A 16,665-nucleotide genomic window follows, 5' to 3' on the forward strand; every position below is an offset into this window, starting at 1 on the left:
CATCTGGAAAAGCTCTGCCCAGTGGGAGTCCAGTTACTATTTAGGCCACTCTGAAAGTAATGCCCCCTATTTATTTCCATGTAAACTACAACAGATACGAAGAGCACAATAGCACTATTCGATAAAGCAAATTCCCAGCTACAAACACTATTTTTCAAAAAGTCACTACCATTATCTACGCATTTTCACCAGTCTTGTAAAAATATGCACCACCGGAGGCGACCCACTGTCACTGCTGCCACAGCTGACCCACACCACCCACTGCCTCACAGTGCTCACATCCACTGTTCGGTCTCCATAAGCATTCAGTAAGCATCAGTGGATGTCAGTGGGTGCCATTTTTTCTACATGAAAGAATTCAGTGACACACCTTTACTCCATACGCGCTCCCATGTCAGAAACCATTCTGTCAGACTGTTACTCTGCCGCTGTCTATTGCACAGCAACAACATGTAACAGAATATTGGTGGGTAGGTTCAGCCACTGTTGACATACCATCAACGTCCACCTCTGATGTTGTGGGCCAACAAAGAATCATAGGATCACTTAAGTTGGAAAGGATCTCTAAGACCATCTAGTGCAACCATCAACCCATCAGGCTCCTAAACCACATCCCTGTAACTCATCAGTAAGCAAAGTGCACACAGAGCCCTGGTGTGATGAGCAGTATGTTTTACAGAGGTGTGGGAAAGGCGGCAAAGGATCCCTCCTGACACTACGATTCAGATTCTAGAAGCCAGTGAAGTTCAGGGACCTGAGATGCACCTCCAGATGCCCTAGGGCCTCTTGGAAGCAAAAAGAAGGCACCCAGGGCCCAACAAGCTCTGATTCCCCACAGCTCACTTCAGGCCCTGCCATAGACAGAGTTGCCATTCACTGCATCAGGCTGCCCAGGATCCCATCCAACCTGGCCTTGAAAATGTAATATAATATAAAATATAATTACACAGAAGTGCGGAGCTTTCTCAAGCGGCACTGGGCACAGCAGACTCCCCACCTCCTTCCCCTTCCCCGTGTCCTTCCTCCCGAGGTGTTTCTCCTCCCCTCTCCAGCGCAGCGAACGAGACGAACACCCAGACCGGGCCGCACCTGGCGGATAGTGCGCACTCCGCCGCTTCGCCCCCTGCCGTGCCCCGCAGCCCTCTCGGGGCGTAGCTTCGCCGCTCCTCCCCGGGGCGGCTCGGAGTGGGCGGGTGACTCCGCCGTCCTTCCCCGCCCCGCGGGCTGACCCCGCTCGAGAAGGCGGTGCGGTGCAGAGCTGCAGTGGGGCTGAAGTGGAGCGCGGCTGAATGCGCGCTTAGCGGCAGTCCCGGCTCCGCCGCCCGGCTTGAGCGCAGGCCCCGCGGCCGAGCCTCCACCGCGGTGTCCACCATGGAGAAGCCGGGGGAGGGAGAGCCGCTCTCCCATCCGCTGGAGCAGCAGCCCGAAGCGCCGCCGCCGCCGCCTGGGGAGAAGCGCTTCAGGCTGTGGTACGTGGGCTCGGCGTGCCTGGACCGGCGCACCACGCTGCCCATGCTGCCCTGGCTGATGGCCGAGATCCGGCGGCGCGGGCAGCGGCAGGAGCCCGGCGGCGCGCTGGGCGGCGGCGTGCCGGCCCGCGAGGTGCTGCTGCTGCTCGGATCGCCCACGCTGCGCTGCGTGCCCGCCGGCCCCGCCAGCCCTGGCCCCGGGCGGCCCGCCAGCCCCGCGCCCGCCGTCTTCATCTTCGAGCACAAGGCGCAGCACATCGCCCGCTTCATCCACAACAGCCACGACCTCACCTACTTCGCCTACCTGATCAAGGCGCAACCCGACAACCCCGACTCCCCCATGGCCTGCCACGTCTTCCGGGCCACCGACCCCAATCAGGCGAGTGGGGCTGCGGGGCGGGGGCAGTGCCTGGGGCCGCGGGATGCCGAGCGACCCCCGTCCCGTGCACGGGGTTCAGCCCGACCCTTGGTGGGCGGTTTGTGTTTTGCCACCAGCAGCGTGACATGGGAGCTGGGCAGTCGGATGGTGCTCTGCGCTGGTGGTGCGGAAGCTTGTTTTTTCGGGGCCCGGAGGGTCATGCTAAGGACACCTGGCCGTGCTCAGGCACACTCGGACAGCCCTGGGTATGGGTGGAGGCAGTGCTGGGAAAGTGCCAGCTGGGAAAAAAAAGAACAGTAGGGCTCTTTTTCTGCCTCTTGAACGGGCTTTGGCTCACGCATCACATGTGCAGGAACAGCTCCTTACCGCTCCGCGTCTGGAGGTGTGACAGGCAGGTTCAGCCATTGGTTTAGTATGGCGACAGCAAAGGCTTTTGGATAAGAGTAGTTGGTCCGAGTAAGGTGAGACACCTTCCCCTGTTTTTTCAGAGATGAAGAAGTATGTGACAAGAAAAAACAAACTTAAAAAGTGGAGGAAAACAAGGAAGATGTGGATGGGGTATAGAGATAGGACAATGGGTAATGACCTTAAACTAACAGAGAGCAGATTTAGATTAGGAGTAAGGAAGATGTTCTTTGCTATGAAGGTGGTGAGGCAGTGGCACAGGCTGCCCAGAGAAGCTGTGGGTGCTCCATTTCTGGAGGTGCCTTATGCCAGATCGGATGGGGCCCTGCAGCCTCACCTGCTGAGTGGCAGCCCTGCCCATGGCAAGGGGTTGGAACTAGAGGAAGGCCTCTTCAATCCAAACCATTCTATGAAAAACACATGCAATTAGAAATACAGCAGTTTACCAAAACCACGTAGAGGACTTGCCAAAAGTTTTTAGTGTATTAATTTTGACTTGAGCAAAGACACTGCCGGAGCTTGTTACGTTGGAGGGATTTAGATTGTGTATGTAGCTGTGGGTTGAGCTGTCCTCTGGGGCAGGACAGGAGGCATTCCAAGCAGAGGTTTGTTGGCAGCTGCAGCCCTACTGAGCTCTGCCAGGAGAAGGGGTCAGGAGGGAGCACGCACAAGGAGCGTGAAACAGAGGCATAGTGGCTGGCAAGTGTGTAGCCAAGATGTCGCTTTATGAGGGTGAGCATACGGACTGAAGAAACCAAGACCTTCTGGCAAGATGCTTTGGATTGACCATTATTTACTGGATAGCTCTGGTCTGGTGCCGTGACGTGGGACAACCTTGTGCTGTGAGGTACTGGCTGTAAATTACTCTTGCGTGTAGTATTTCTCACGGTTGCATTTACACTTGAGATGCTCTTTTTGATTAAACCATTTATCTCTGTTTTTTTGTTCTGAGGAGAACGTCCCTATGTGCATAGTATGAATGCAAATTGATACTATAGGTAAAGACTTCCTACTGAAGGAAGGTATTATTCTGAATCCATTTCCTTTTGTAAGTTCCTCTCGTGTTCCGACAACGTAGTCTAAGTTTTATCTGCAATATGGGTTTTTTTAACCTTTTAACTGTTAATAAAGAATAGGTGGCCTTCACACAAGGGTAGCTTGGCACAAGCTCCTAGACAAATGAGCCCTAACAAGGGTAGTAGATGCACAGCCAGCAGTGCAAGTCATGGGTTTCTAACAGGCTTTTTTTTCAGGTACCAAAAAGGAAATAATACAGAAGTGTATTTCCTTGCTAAGTTATGTTACTAGGCTTGGCTGGCTCAGTCTGTTCAGTCCTCTGCTCTGGGTTTCTGCTCAACCTCAGTCCTGAGTGGATGAAGCCAGGTTACAAGTTGCTAGCTCCAAAGATCTTCTTGTGGAGCTCAATTATTATAAAATTGGTGTTGTTCTTGCATGTTTTCAAGATCTTTATGTGTACGTACTTCCTCAGAAGTGCATGCTTCTGATCCATTGTGGTTATGAGCTTCATGGTGCGTATTAGTTTAGAAATTACTTTTCATATCTGTTATTATAAGGTGACTTTGTTTTCGATCTTGTGCTGTGGTTTCTTTCAGTCAGCACAAGCTGGCACTGCTGCTGAGAGAAGGGGTCTTGCCCTCCTCCTCTCAGCTGCTCATCCCTTCCTTCTGGCCTTGTGCTTGTGCCAGCACAGTATGCACAGTGAACAGGGGATTTGCTGGTTTGGCTTCTGAACACTTCCCTTGCACCATGGTGTGGTGGTCCAGGAGCACACTGGGGTCGCTCTGGATGAAGGAAGGATGCAGGAGCTGTTCTGTGGTCTGTGAGTTAGAAGATGGCTACCCATCATTTTCATTGGTGGATGAAGCCATCAAAGTAAGATGGTAACAACTGGCTTCCAACATCACAGCTCTGGTGAAGTAATTCAAGATGCAGCGTGGTGAAATTTTTGGCTTTGAGCCCGTTGCTTTGCCCATCAGATATGTTCCACCATGTCTACGGTGCGTGTTCATTCACTGTTAATATGAAATGAGCTGCTATTCAAGAAGGAAGCCAATACATCTTTCCAATTCCTGCACATTTCCAAAGTAGATGATCAATCAAAAGCCAATGCAGTATGTGCTCTGATAACATCAGGTAGGAAGACAGCGTCTTTTAATGTTATTTGCTTTGACTGCAGAAAATATTGCCACGAGGTGGTTACATGCTTGTGTTCTTGTTTGAAAACCAACAACTTGTGGGTAGAGCAGAAAAGCAGGAGTCAGTGGATGGGCTCCTGTTTTGGAGCAGTACCTTGGTGTCAGACCAGAGCTCAGCTGTCTGCATGGAGGCGAATGCTAAGATTCTTCTGCTGGGGGGAGTGAATGCTGAGATACTTTTGATAGAGGGTCCCTTTCTTTTACTCTTCGACTCCAAGGGGAGGGAAAGCTCCTGGAGCTCTTTGACTGGCTGGAGTGGGAACAAAAGATTTTTATTCTTTTCCTCTGGAATTACTGCAGTGTTTGCTGCTCCTGATAACTTTTGTAAGTAGCAGCCAGCTGAAGTGGATGAGGGTAGCTGTCTGGCTTAGTGCTGGCAAGCAGCTTCTTAGCAGCAGCCAGAGATGTTTGTTCTGCGCTGCTGTCATTTGAGAATTACGTAGGATGCACAGAGTCTGTCTGTAGACTTAGATGACAGCATTGTCTCTTTTTAAATCTGGCAGATTTTCTTTGCAACCACAGGACCAGATTGGGTTTTTTTGGTTGCTGTTGTAAAGCAGAAGTTAGTTTCTAAGTAGAGCAGGCATACCCTGCTGTCAGCCACCAAGAAAAGCCTTTCTGAGTAGCATTCTCAACCAAACAGTGATTTTTTTACCATGGACCACCAAGTTTCTTACATATAACAGACTGATATTGTTTGTTGCCTTCAGTTTCCCGATCTTTGAGAGGAGGCAAGGGACTGATCTGCTTTACCCTTTCTTTCCTTTACTTTTATTTACTTTTTGTTACCCTTTCTTCTTAATACATGAGCCCTTCTAACGAGCTGTTGTTCTTTTATTTTTTAACTTCAACTCGCATCTCATATTTAATTATATTCTAACTGATCCTTATCAGTGAGGATGCATAATCATGCTTCCTCCAGTTAAGCAAAAACTTCCTTGGCGCATTTTGTGTTTCTTGTAGAAACTTTATAAGCAGTGATCTGTGTTTACTGCTGTGTGGTTTCAGGACCAGTCTGAGCTGGCCTTGAAAGAATATTGCTCTATTGCATGGACCTCAGTACGGTTGGGCTTTGGAGAGTCTTGAACATGGCTGTGGTGTTCTGCTGTAGCCATGAGTTAGTGGGACGAGGTTGTCACAAGCCAAAGCAGAAGTAGTGGAGCATTTTGCTGACCAAGTAAAGCTGTGGTAGGAGTTGGAGAGGCAGAGGGCTAGAGATAAGAGCAGAAGGCAGCCTGCTTGTAGCCCAGATCCGTGCTGTGTAGATCCATGCACGGGGTCAGTCAGAATGGTTTGTCTATCACAAGTGAGCATTAATTGTCTGTAAGATATGTTTCAGCAACGCAAGGCCATAGGACAGCTTGTTGTGAAAAACGAGACATCAGGACAAAACCTTTAGTTTTCATCATCTGAAGGAGGCTTCTATGCTATAATAAAATCATAGCCTGTAAGGCTCATGATTAGAAAATGTAAGTTAGAAACATTTGAAGAAAGTTAGTGAACTTCCTATTCAGATTTGTTCTGTGCATTAATTTTCACGTGACTTAGGAGCATGGGATGAATCCATGCAAACTCTTGGAATATTCAAGTACATATGTACAGCATTGTTTCAATTAATATTAATGAACGTTGCACAGGTTAAGTCATCAGATCAGTTGTTTAGAATAGGAATAACAAGCATGGTGGGGGAAAAAAATGGGCTTTGAAGGAAATGAGAGAGATACATGGCTTGGTTAGATAGACTTGAGCATATTTGGATTGCAGAAGGAAGAGGTAATTCTTAATTTCCCTGTCTTATTGTGAAAACAGGATTTGGAGAGATCAAAACAAAATGTTTTCTAAGATTGTGTGGGTTAGAATTTCATCCATCAGTTGAGAAACTGACAAGCTGTGGCTCAAAACAAAATGGATGCTGAGGACTTGCAATGAATGCAGAATTGTTCTGCAAGCAGCCTTATTATCTCCGGCCTACATGGGTTACAAAGGCTCAAATGCAAAGTCTTATTGTCATTGCTTTGGTTTAAAAATATCTGACAGGGTTTAGGAAATGGAACTGAAAGTTGAGAGCTTAAGGTTTCATTTTTGTTTTCCTGAACATCAGAATCAGCATAATAGATAATACGTAGATAATCATACGTAAGAGTATGTTTCATTTTAGGTTCACACAGCTATCTTCAATTTCCAGTTCTGGGAAAAAAAAAAAAAATTGTCTGTGACAATTTTCTGCCAAGTCTCAAATTGAAGGAATAATAAAACCAAATTTGTTCACTGTTTCTGTGCGTTGCTGTGTAGCCATTTATCTCCAATTCATGTTTAGCAAAAAGGAATGATTTTGAGTACTCTCTTACCTGCTGAATTCATACTTCTAATTCATTTATTTTTCTTTTTGCACTTACTGAAAACCACCCAATTATTTGGGAACAGAAGGAATATTACCGGGGACTGCATTTTCAGATGGGGAAAAATAAAATCTAGAATGATAAACATATGAAATGATGTAAGCTCACTGAGAGTGGCTGCAGGCAACATACTGATCAGAAAGCAAGAAGGCTGTTTTAAGGAAAGCAGCGTTTATGCACACCAGATCAAGCTTTCTTTTCTGAGGTTGCTTCCGTGTTTTTCAGTTCCGTTTCTCAAATTTCAAAAAGAATTAAATAGAAAAATAGTTGCCAGAAAGTTTGGCTAGATTATGTATATGTTGACAATAGGGAGAATTTGATTTCTAGGCTGGTTTCTCAGACCAAAATTAGTGGTTATGAAAGTGAATACTGAAGAAAAAAAGTTTTGATTTCCGTCAGCCGTTGCATAATGGTAGCATGACTGACTGCTTCCCATCTCTGCTTTTTCTTAGAGGTTGGTATTGCTTTTGATGTGTACAGTCCACCCTTCTTTGCATCTCTTCCACTCATTTTCCCAGTTAGCTCGGATCTCTCTGAGCATCTTGAGTTTCTCTAAGGCAGTGAGGTGAACTCAGATGAATTTCAGAGGCCTGTCATGGAGGCTGCTGTCTATGCAGTCTATGCTGTATGTCATAGGACTTTTAGCAGTGCTGGTTTGAGCCCCTCATGGCGCCAGCTGTCTGTCCTTTGCCACCTGGTTCTGGTTTTGTGGTTTCACCGTACTCTTTCAAATTCAGAGAAGGGGATGGGGGAGAAGGAAGAGTTTGTCTGTGTAATGACATGTATCATCTGTCTTGTCTATGAATTATGGCATTGTCTACCTCCACTGGCTGCAGTGTTCTGGGGCATCTTTATAAACCACAAGGAGATCATTGGGTACAAGGGCCAGACCTGCTAGATCTCTTGCAGAAGTCATAAATAATACAGTGATTGTGGGCAGCTGGACAACAACATGAAAGCAGTAAAGTGATGTAACATAAATCTTAAACAGGATGTGTGATACTCTGTTCTGTAAAGGCTGTAATACTATGCCTACTGCCTTATTTTTGGGGCACAAATGGATGTATCCAGACTGTATATAATAACATGCCTTCCAAATAAATCTGAGTGTCAGTAATGCAAGAAACCCCACGATCATGTAATAAACAACTGTGTCTGCTCTGAGGAAGTCTTCAAAGTGTAGGAAGACAGTAAGGAGTGTTAGAAAGGAAAGTTTGAAATGCAGAGGTAGTTGCATCAAGGCTGCACAAAGGATGTGACTTGTTGTGGTTACCAGGCAATGTACATTGCTTTTGTGTATGAATGTGTTAATTGGTGAACTTGTTTCCCCTTTCCAGGTGTTTTAATTAGGTGACAACTGGTAGGTCAGTGAGGCGGGCAAACAGACATACATGGTTGTCCTGTCAGTCTGAGAGTAGTCTGGTAATTCAATCTTCGTCTCAGCATTTGTCAGAGGTAAGCCTGTTTGTACCATCAGGGATTAGTTCTAGTAGTATATTTAGGGCTACAGGGAAAACAATGTTAAACAAACAAACAAGCCACCAAACAAACAAAAACACTTGCAGGCATCCCCAAGGGCTCGTTGTAGCTCAAATCACAGTCTCAGCTTTTTAGTCTTCTCATGCTTTCTGGGCTTGAAAAACCCAGTCAGTCTACCTTTTGAGCACAGTTGTGCTTTACCATCTACTGGCATCTGAAGCTGTGCTCCCTTCCCTCTACTTCTTTGCCTGAAGTGAAGTGTGATGTCCTGTTGTTTGAAGTGAGGCCTACTTAAAGCCATCCCTCTTAGAAGTGAAACCACCGGAAGGATTTAAGACTTCTGTTAACTGCTCTGTTCTCTGGAATGATGGTGCTGGTGGGATTCCTCTGTTCTCTGAGGGTTCTCCCTGCGCAGAGAAGAATCATGCAGCAGAGCAGCCCCGGGGTCTTCATGAAGTGCAGCGTTGTGTGTTGACTTCAGTTGTGTGTTGACTTAAGCTGCGGTACATAACATGTCTCTTCTGTTCTTATACTTGTCTTTAGTTCCTTAAGTCAACCGAATAAAAACCTGAGGTGTGCTTCAAAAGCTTTCATACCGTGAAGACTGTTCAGACAGTGCAGATTATGTATAGTAAGTACGTGTAAAATATGGCTTAAATTGTGTGTTTTTTTTTTTTTGTTCAGAGCCCCTGAAAGGTGTCCCATTAATAAGCAGTTACCTGGATGCACTGCAGTTCTCTCCAGCTTGAATAAGACAGGCAAAATATTTCAGCTGATTAACTGGAGAGGAAAAAAAAATAAAGTGACATGTTTTGTTTCAATGGACTCTGGGTTGCATTTAGAAATTTTGCTTATTGCTTCCAAGGAATTGTATATACTAAACCACATTTCCTGGCTTTATTAGTTACTTGTGAGAGTGAGTTACCTTTATCTTTGTTCGCATGGATTGTTTTCTCACAGACTTTTAAACTTGCTTTCCTACCATTCCTCTTCTTTACACTTAAAGAATTTTTAGGGATGATTTCTTCTGAAGATGTGGAAGGGTGACATGGTGAGGTTTTCCTTGCTCTGCATCTCTGGAACCACTGATTGTACAGTATTGGGCACGTATTGCACTTTACTGAGGGATTACATTAATTTAAAATGCAAACATGACAGAGGATTCTTGTTCAGAGTTCAAAGGCTGTATGAAAAGTCTTGTAAAAGCTCCTAGATGATGAGATCAAACTAATACCATACAAGCTTGTATTTTTCCCTACTTCTGTTCTTGTCACTGTGGTATTCCCTCTGCTTTTGCCACTTTTATTTACCGTATCAGTCACACAGTTCATTTTTGCATATCAATAAGCCATAACGGCCTATCTGCTCAGTTAAAATGACCAGGGTTGTTTTAATTCATTAATACTCTTGGCAAGAACACGTAGATCTGCTCAGTGCTGTTTAGAGATCTGTGATGTATCTAAAAACATGTTGTGGTAAGTAAGAATATTATCCTCTGGGGCATAGCAGTGACTGGCTTCCAGACTGCTCACAGTTTTGTTTTCTCTGGCGAGACTAATAAATATTTAATTTTTTAGGATGCTGATGTTAAATATACTTCATGTACTCTGTGACTTTGATATGGGTTTCCTGTTGTGTTCATTTTAAATAGGAAAAAGCAGTGTCTCGTGAACGTTGTGAGCAGCCAGTGGTCTGTGGGTTCTTGGGTATTCCTAAACCAGAGTAAATATTCAGACACAGAGCAATGAAAGACTAGTATGCATGATGTTGCAACTCATTGAAACATTTAGATATGCCTTCTCATGGCTTGTTTCTTGCTTTGCCTTGATTATTCTTAAAGCTGGAAATCAAATTATGCTGGAACTTGCAAAGAAAAATAGAAATAGGGTAGCACATACTAATAGGGCTGTGTTTGCCAGAGAGAAACAAGTTGCTTTCTTTAGGACCACTCTTCTGGAAGTGTAGAAACAAAGAAGCACACAAATTCTAGCTGTGCTCTATGCTGAAGGTTGGTGTATAAAGTTGATGTGTACTGGGGGGACTGCATTGCCCCAAAAGCTTGGTGGTTCCTGCCTGCCCTGCTCTGTCATAGCATGAAAAATTATGGGCATGGTAATGTAAGATAGAGAAATTAATTCTTGATAGCACACAGATTAGAAAGAGATGGTGCTGTGAGTGCAGAGTGCTTCTGCACTTGGAAGTGGAAATAAATATCAGACTGCAGTCGATATTATGGTACTTCTGTGGCAATTTAGGCGGTCTGGGAGTTGCACTAAGGAAAACAAGAAAAAACAAAACTGAAATAAGCAGAAGAAGGAGAAGGTAATTTCAGATGTTGCTGCCTTTAGTTTGTAAATTCTTTATGATATTTAGGTGAGCTTTCAGGAAATACGCTGCTCTTTCTGTAGCATTTTATTTAGGCTCATGTACAGGACTTTGGGTTTTGTAGAGAAAATTTCTAAACTATGTGTCTTCTGTAGAAAATACTTCGGGTCTAACATTGTGCTTATACTCAATGGGAATCGCTTAATTTTGTGTGCAGTAGGACTGTCAGCTTGAGCACTGCTGAGCAGTTTGTAAATAGGATCTTCTTTTTTTGTAAACCATCTGCAGGTTGGATGGGGCCCGGAGCAGCCTGATTTAGTGGTTGGCAGCCCTGTCCACAGCAGGGGGTTGGAGCTCAATGATCTTTGATATCCCTTCCAACCTCAGCCATATCATCACTCTATGAAGCACACGCGGCTGGTGCGTGGCGTATGTGTGCATGTGCTCAGATTTAGCACTGGGGAAATATGCTGACCTGAGGCTGAGAGCCGAGTGGGTGCAAGGCAACATGACTAAAGCCAGCTCAGAAGGAGAGGGTTTACATCCTGGCATGATGCCTTCTCACGTCTCGGATTCCATCTCTGTATAGTGCATGGAAGAACTAAAAATAATACTTGCAGTTCAGTGTGGTGGCATGAAGCTTGCAAAATGAATGCATTTCCTCCACAGTGACCTTCTCTCTTAAAAATCACCACAGAAGATGATGTAGGAAAAAAAAACAAACAGCAACAAAGAGCATATCAGCCCACCTATATGAGTTTTGTTACTTGTATTTCTTTTTCTCTTTTGCTCAATCTGCAGCTGTCCTTAAAATACACAGTAACACAGTTGAGGTGTGAGAAATGTGGAAACCAACCCAAAGCACTGAATTAATGCGCTTGGTGCTTCTCTATGTAACTGAGTATTTTGTTTCTATGTGTTCATCCACTGTTCTGCATTTCAGTTCTTTTACTTCATGTCATACCCTTGCTAATTTTTGATGTTGCTGTATGGGAATTTGAAAGTGATAGTCATAGACAGCTTGTGTGTGCCTACACAGCCTTGTATACCTAATAAGGTTAAAATGCTCTGGTATAATGCTTATTGCTATGCTACGTATTTCAGTCTTTTTAGGTAATGTTTTGAAGTGTGCTCACATCTATATAATGGCTCTCATTTGGCTTAGATTACGGACTGCAAGCATGTCAAATGTAAGATTTAAACTTGGGATCATCTGGCTTTTTTGACCGAAAGTTCTTCTTTCCATCATTTTTAAGGCATTCAAGTCTGCTTTGTTTTAATGAAGCTACTTTGTTTTAACCCTCTGCTGGCCAGTTCTGTGGGAATTAAGGACAAGCTCCACAGTGTCCTGCTACTGAAGTATCTTAATGCACTTGAGCATTCTGTTGCCATGTGGGCCCTCCAGCTTGTTACAGAGAGCAGCTTGCGTAAATTCAGTGCATCCTTGCTCCTCAAGGTCTGCTGTTGTGTGGCAACAAGAATCTGCACTAGGCTGTGCAGGATCTGCTTCGTGCTTTTATCCCAGGAACAGTTACATTAGATTGGTTTCACAACACCACTCAGTCAGCAGCTTGAGTCTGTGTCCTGAGGACCCTGCTATTAAATCAAGAATCATTTCCAGCAGTTATTCTGCCAGAATTGTGCAGAGTTTCCCAATAAAGGTTACCAGCTGCTGGGAGGTGATACTGTTTTACAGGTCTGTATCACATCTCAGGGTTTTTGTACTGCTTTAAATATCACCCTGCTTTCAAATACGGCAGTCTCTTGATGCTACTCTGTCATAAAAATTATAGTCTTGAAGTTTCTTGTTCCTTCTGGTGCTGTTGCTATTAAAATGTCAAAATACCTTTCAGTTCTATTTGATAAGCAGGTGAATGTGACATGTTTCTAGCTTAGATTCAGTGTGTGGTGTTAGTGTCATTTGGAGCCCCGTGAAGACTGGGGGGAATGTGAAAATTTCAGTTGGCACATGGATTAGCTGGCCTTGTTTGCAGGCACCAGGAGCATTCCTCAAGGGGATCATGCCTGCTGAAGGGTTGTTTTCTCTAGCTGATAGACATGAATGGCTACAGTGAAGTCAGGAGTAGGAACTTTGGCATAAAGATGGTGGAATCTGCTGCAGAAATTTGAGCTGCATGCGGAAACATGTCAAATTTGCAGTTGTCTTTAGTCTTGCTACTATATGGGCATACAAGGCTACCATTAGGTATTTTATTGTGTTATGCTCTTCTGTTTTCCCAAATCCTTGAAATTATCCCAATCCAAGATTGTAATCTATTTGTTGCAAGGGTTTTCAGTACTCCACGTAGTACTGTTAGCTATGAATACTCACCTCCGTGCCTGGGAAGAGCATGGACAAGATCCTCCTAGAAGCTATGTTAAGGCATATATGATACAAAGAGGTGATTCAAGACAGCTCTTGTGAGGCCCCATTTGCAGTACTCTTTCCAGGCCTGGGTCCCCCACTACAGTAAGGATGTGGGGCTCTTGGGGTTGGTCCAGAGGAGGGCCACTAAGATGATCAGCAGGCTGAAGTAGCTCTCCTATGAGGAAAGGTTGAGAGAACTGGGCTTGTTTAGCTTAGAGAAGAGAAGGCTCCACGGAGACCTCATTGCAGCTTTCCAGTACTTGAAGAGAGCGTGTAAACAGAAGTGGGAATGGCTGTTTACATGGGTGGATAGTGACAGGACAAGGGGGAATAGTTTCAAACTGAGACAGGGGAGGTTTAGGTTAGGTATTAAGAGGAAGTTTTTCACACCAGAGGGTGGTGATGCACTGGAACAGGTTGTCCAGAGAAATTGTGGATGCCCCATCCATGGAGGCATTCAAGGCCAGCCTGATGTGGCTCTGGGCAGCCTGGTCTGTTGTTTGGTGACCCTGCACATAGCAGAGGGGTTGAAACCGGATGATCACACCTACCTGTGCGATGTGGTGTAGGGAGCCTGCTTTGGCAGGGGGTTGGACTCGATGATCTCTAGAGGTCCCTTCCAACCCCTACAATTCTGTGATTCTGTGATCATTATGTTCTTTTTCAAACCAGGCCATTCTATGATTCTATGATACGATTCTATGATTCTGACCAAGAATCACAGAACCACAACCCTTCAGGATTCAAATTAAAACTTGAAAGGAAAAAAAAGCCATTCATTCTTTTGTATATTGCTAAGACTTGAGCTTTTCAGATATAGTTATCAGGATGATAACTATTAATTTGAGTTATTTCATGTTGCATGCATGAAGGCAATTTCAGTTTGAACAGGGGAGTTCTAATGTTTTTCTGCCTTAAGGCTCCTTTATGTTAGAAGTTTATATTTTCACCTTCACACCCTTTAAACAAAAAACAAGAAGAAAAAACCCCACTACCTGGCATATGATTATTTTTTAAATCAATACTTCATGGCTGATAAGTATCAAAAGTTTGCTTCTTTTATGACCACGTCAGTCGCATCATGTTTTAGAAAGAAGATATGTGTAAAAAAAAAAACAAAACAAACAACAAAAAACATAGAAAACAAACACAACAGCCTGCTTCGGAGGAAGGGGATGATATGCTGTGTGGTAAAAAGCTGTTGTGTTTGCAGAGTAACTCCTGGAGCATGACATGAACAGCCGAGTCATTTACTGCTTGTACTGAGACAAATTGCTGTGGAAGGATGCTTCTTACTGCTCGGCTGCCCCTGCAGCTGGTAGATGGCCTGGCTGAGAGCAAAGTAAACTTGAGCCTGGTAGGAACTGCTGTGGAAAAAGTAAACTGCAGATAAGTGTAGTCTAATCTCTGGAGCATTTAATTGGTTCAGCAACATTCTCTAATGGCTGAGCTTTTAAAATGTGCAAATATTCATGACGTTGAGATAATCACGGATTTCTCATTTATTTTTCAGTATGAACCCGCAAGTAGTAGTAAGAGTACTCTTTTTTTTCTTCGCTGTTAATGCAATTGCAGTTCATGTATCAACTTGTATATTCCTTGGAAGTATCTTAACAATTACTTCTGTGCATCTTAATGTCATATAGGACTGGTATTGTAGATCACTGTCCTCATGTTTTGAATAGCTAATGAGGATTGAATGTTTGTAATGTGAATCTCAGAGAATGCTTTCCTTGCAGCTGAGTTAAGATTAATTCTTCCAAAAGTTTATATTCAACTAATGGTCTTTGAACATCATGCCTATTGGAAAAGTGTTTCAACAGGTTGGTTGTTGACAATTATTTTCTTTAAAGTGTGTCTAACTCCTAGTGATAACTACAGGTCTAACCTTCAATCAAATGTCTCCATATATAAGATACTGTTTGAAATTTGATTGGAAGATGAAGCGTGCTTGTACTTTGTTTAGTAGTGCATGTGCCCTTCAGCTCTCAAGTGTGTTTTTTTTTTTTCCCAAGCAGATGGGCTCAAAACTGAATGGGAAGAATATCTCATAACCCTCTGCCCCAGAGCAGTGTGGCAGCAGGAGAGCGGGTAGAGTTTTTCATGGGCCCTCTGTTCTTTCACTGCTCTTCAAGAAGTGTCCAAATTCACGAGGAACTGAAGCAGTTTATCACAGAATTTCAGAGTACCATTTCTGTTCCATTTCAGAGAGCCATTTCTGTTCCATTTCAGAGACTCTGTGGCAAGGTAGGTTTTCTTAAATGATTTTAACTTTCTGATTCTGAACATATAACTTTACCTGAACCTGCACCCTCCCATGCGCTCTCTGACAGAACAGTGTAGAACAGAAACATCCACACCTTGCAAAAACAAATACACGGGAACATCTAGACCTTGTAAAGTAATTTGAATGCTGTCAAGCATAACTTAGTGCACAGGGTTGTTTGACCTGGTTCTGTAGTTTAACATAAAGAAATCTGCAAAATGCAGTGCTTATGCCTGCTTTGAATGAATGTAGAGCTCCTACTTGTAGAACAGATCTTAAAATGTCCAGCTCTCTGTATGTCATGTAAATAATTCCTTTTCTGTAAGCCAGAAGTCTAGAACATGCAGCAGGAGTCGTATTTGTGGCTTCTAATAAAGTATTTTACTTCAGGTTATTTCCCAGTTTAGTAACAACCTTCTCTGTGACCTTGCAGTCATGCTGCCTTGTTCAGAGCTGCAGTTCCTGTTTTGACGTGATATGCAGTTACCCTGTGTTACAGCTGGGCTGACTCTACAGATACAGCTATTGTGCAGAGCTCTCCTATTTTGGCAATGTTTAATACACTTAAATACTTAAAAGTGATGATTCTTTCAAAGCTTATTTCTAAGGGTGCTGACCTTCAGGTGTTCTTGTGCAAGTCTGTTTGACTTAAGGGAATTTGCTCACGGGTATAAATTTTCCAGAAATTGGCTGGAAGCCTAAGATTCAACTTGGAGGATTAATCTGAAGGACAGTGTAGTTAAGGACTCTTTTCTAAATGAAGTCCAGTAGGTTTATAAAAGATTGTATTAAATTTTTACAGAGGCTTTTAAACACTGATTTATTCGTCAGCTGCTTTGAAATATGCTTTAATAAGAATGTATCTAGAATTCTTCCAGCAGACATACTTCACTTTACTATCATAGAATCACAAGGTTGGAAAGGACCTACAAGATCATCTCACCCAACTGTCCTCCTGTTACCACTGCTACCACAAGCTACTAAACCATCTCTCATAGCTCTTCATCCAGACACCTCTTGAACACTGTCAGGGATGGCGACTCCACCTACCTGGGCAGCCATTCTGGTGTCTGACCACTCTCTGTGAGAAAAAGCTTTTCCTTATGTCTAATCTAAATCTCCTCTGGCACAACTTGTGGCCATTTCCTTGGATCCTGTTTGTTGCCTGGGAGAAGAGGCCAAACCCCTCTTCACCTTCAGGAAGTTGTAGAGTGCAATGAGGTCTCCCCTGAGCCTCCTCTTCTCCAGACTGAACAATCCCAGCTCCCTCAGCTGCTCCTCATAAGACTTGTGCTCCAGACCCCTCACTAGTTTTGTTGCCCTTCTCTGCACATGTTCCAGGGCCTGTGGAGTATTAAC

The 16,665-nt window shown here is 44.0% G+C and overlaps 1 protein-coding gene across 1 annotated transcript in view; it reads left to right on the forward strand.

The window, feature by feature from the left end:
• The first annotated feature begins 1,078 nt into the window (after positions 1-1,078).
• Positions 1,079-16,665, forward strand: part of TBC1D4 (TBC1 domain family member 4) — a 100,821-nt gene continuing 85,234 nt past the window's right edge. Inside the window, exon 1 of the mRNA XM_072354114.1 lies at positions 1,079-1,848. Within this exon, the coding sequence (XP_072210215.1) occupies positions 1,372-1,848 (477 nt within the window). The 5' untranslated portion in view covers positions 1,079-1,371. The remainder of the gene's footprint in view (positions 1,849-16,665) is intronic.

This window comes from Excalfactoria chinensis, chromosome 1 (assembly GCF_039878825.1).
Source record: "Excalfactoria chinensis isolate bCotChi1 chromosome 1, bCotChi1.hap2, whole genome shotgun sequence".
NCBI classification, from domain to species: Eukaryota; Metazoa; Chordata; class Aves; order Galliformes; family Phasianidae; genus Excalfactoria; species Excalfactoria chinensis.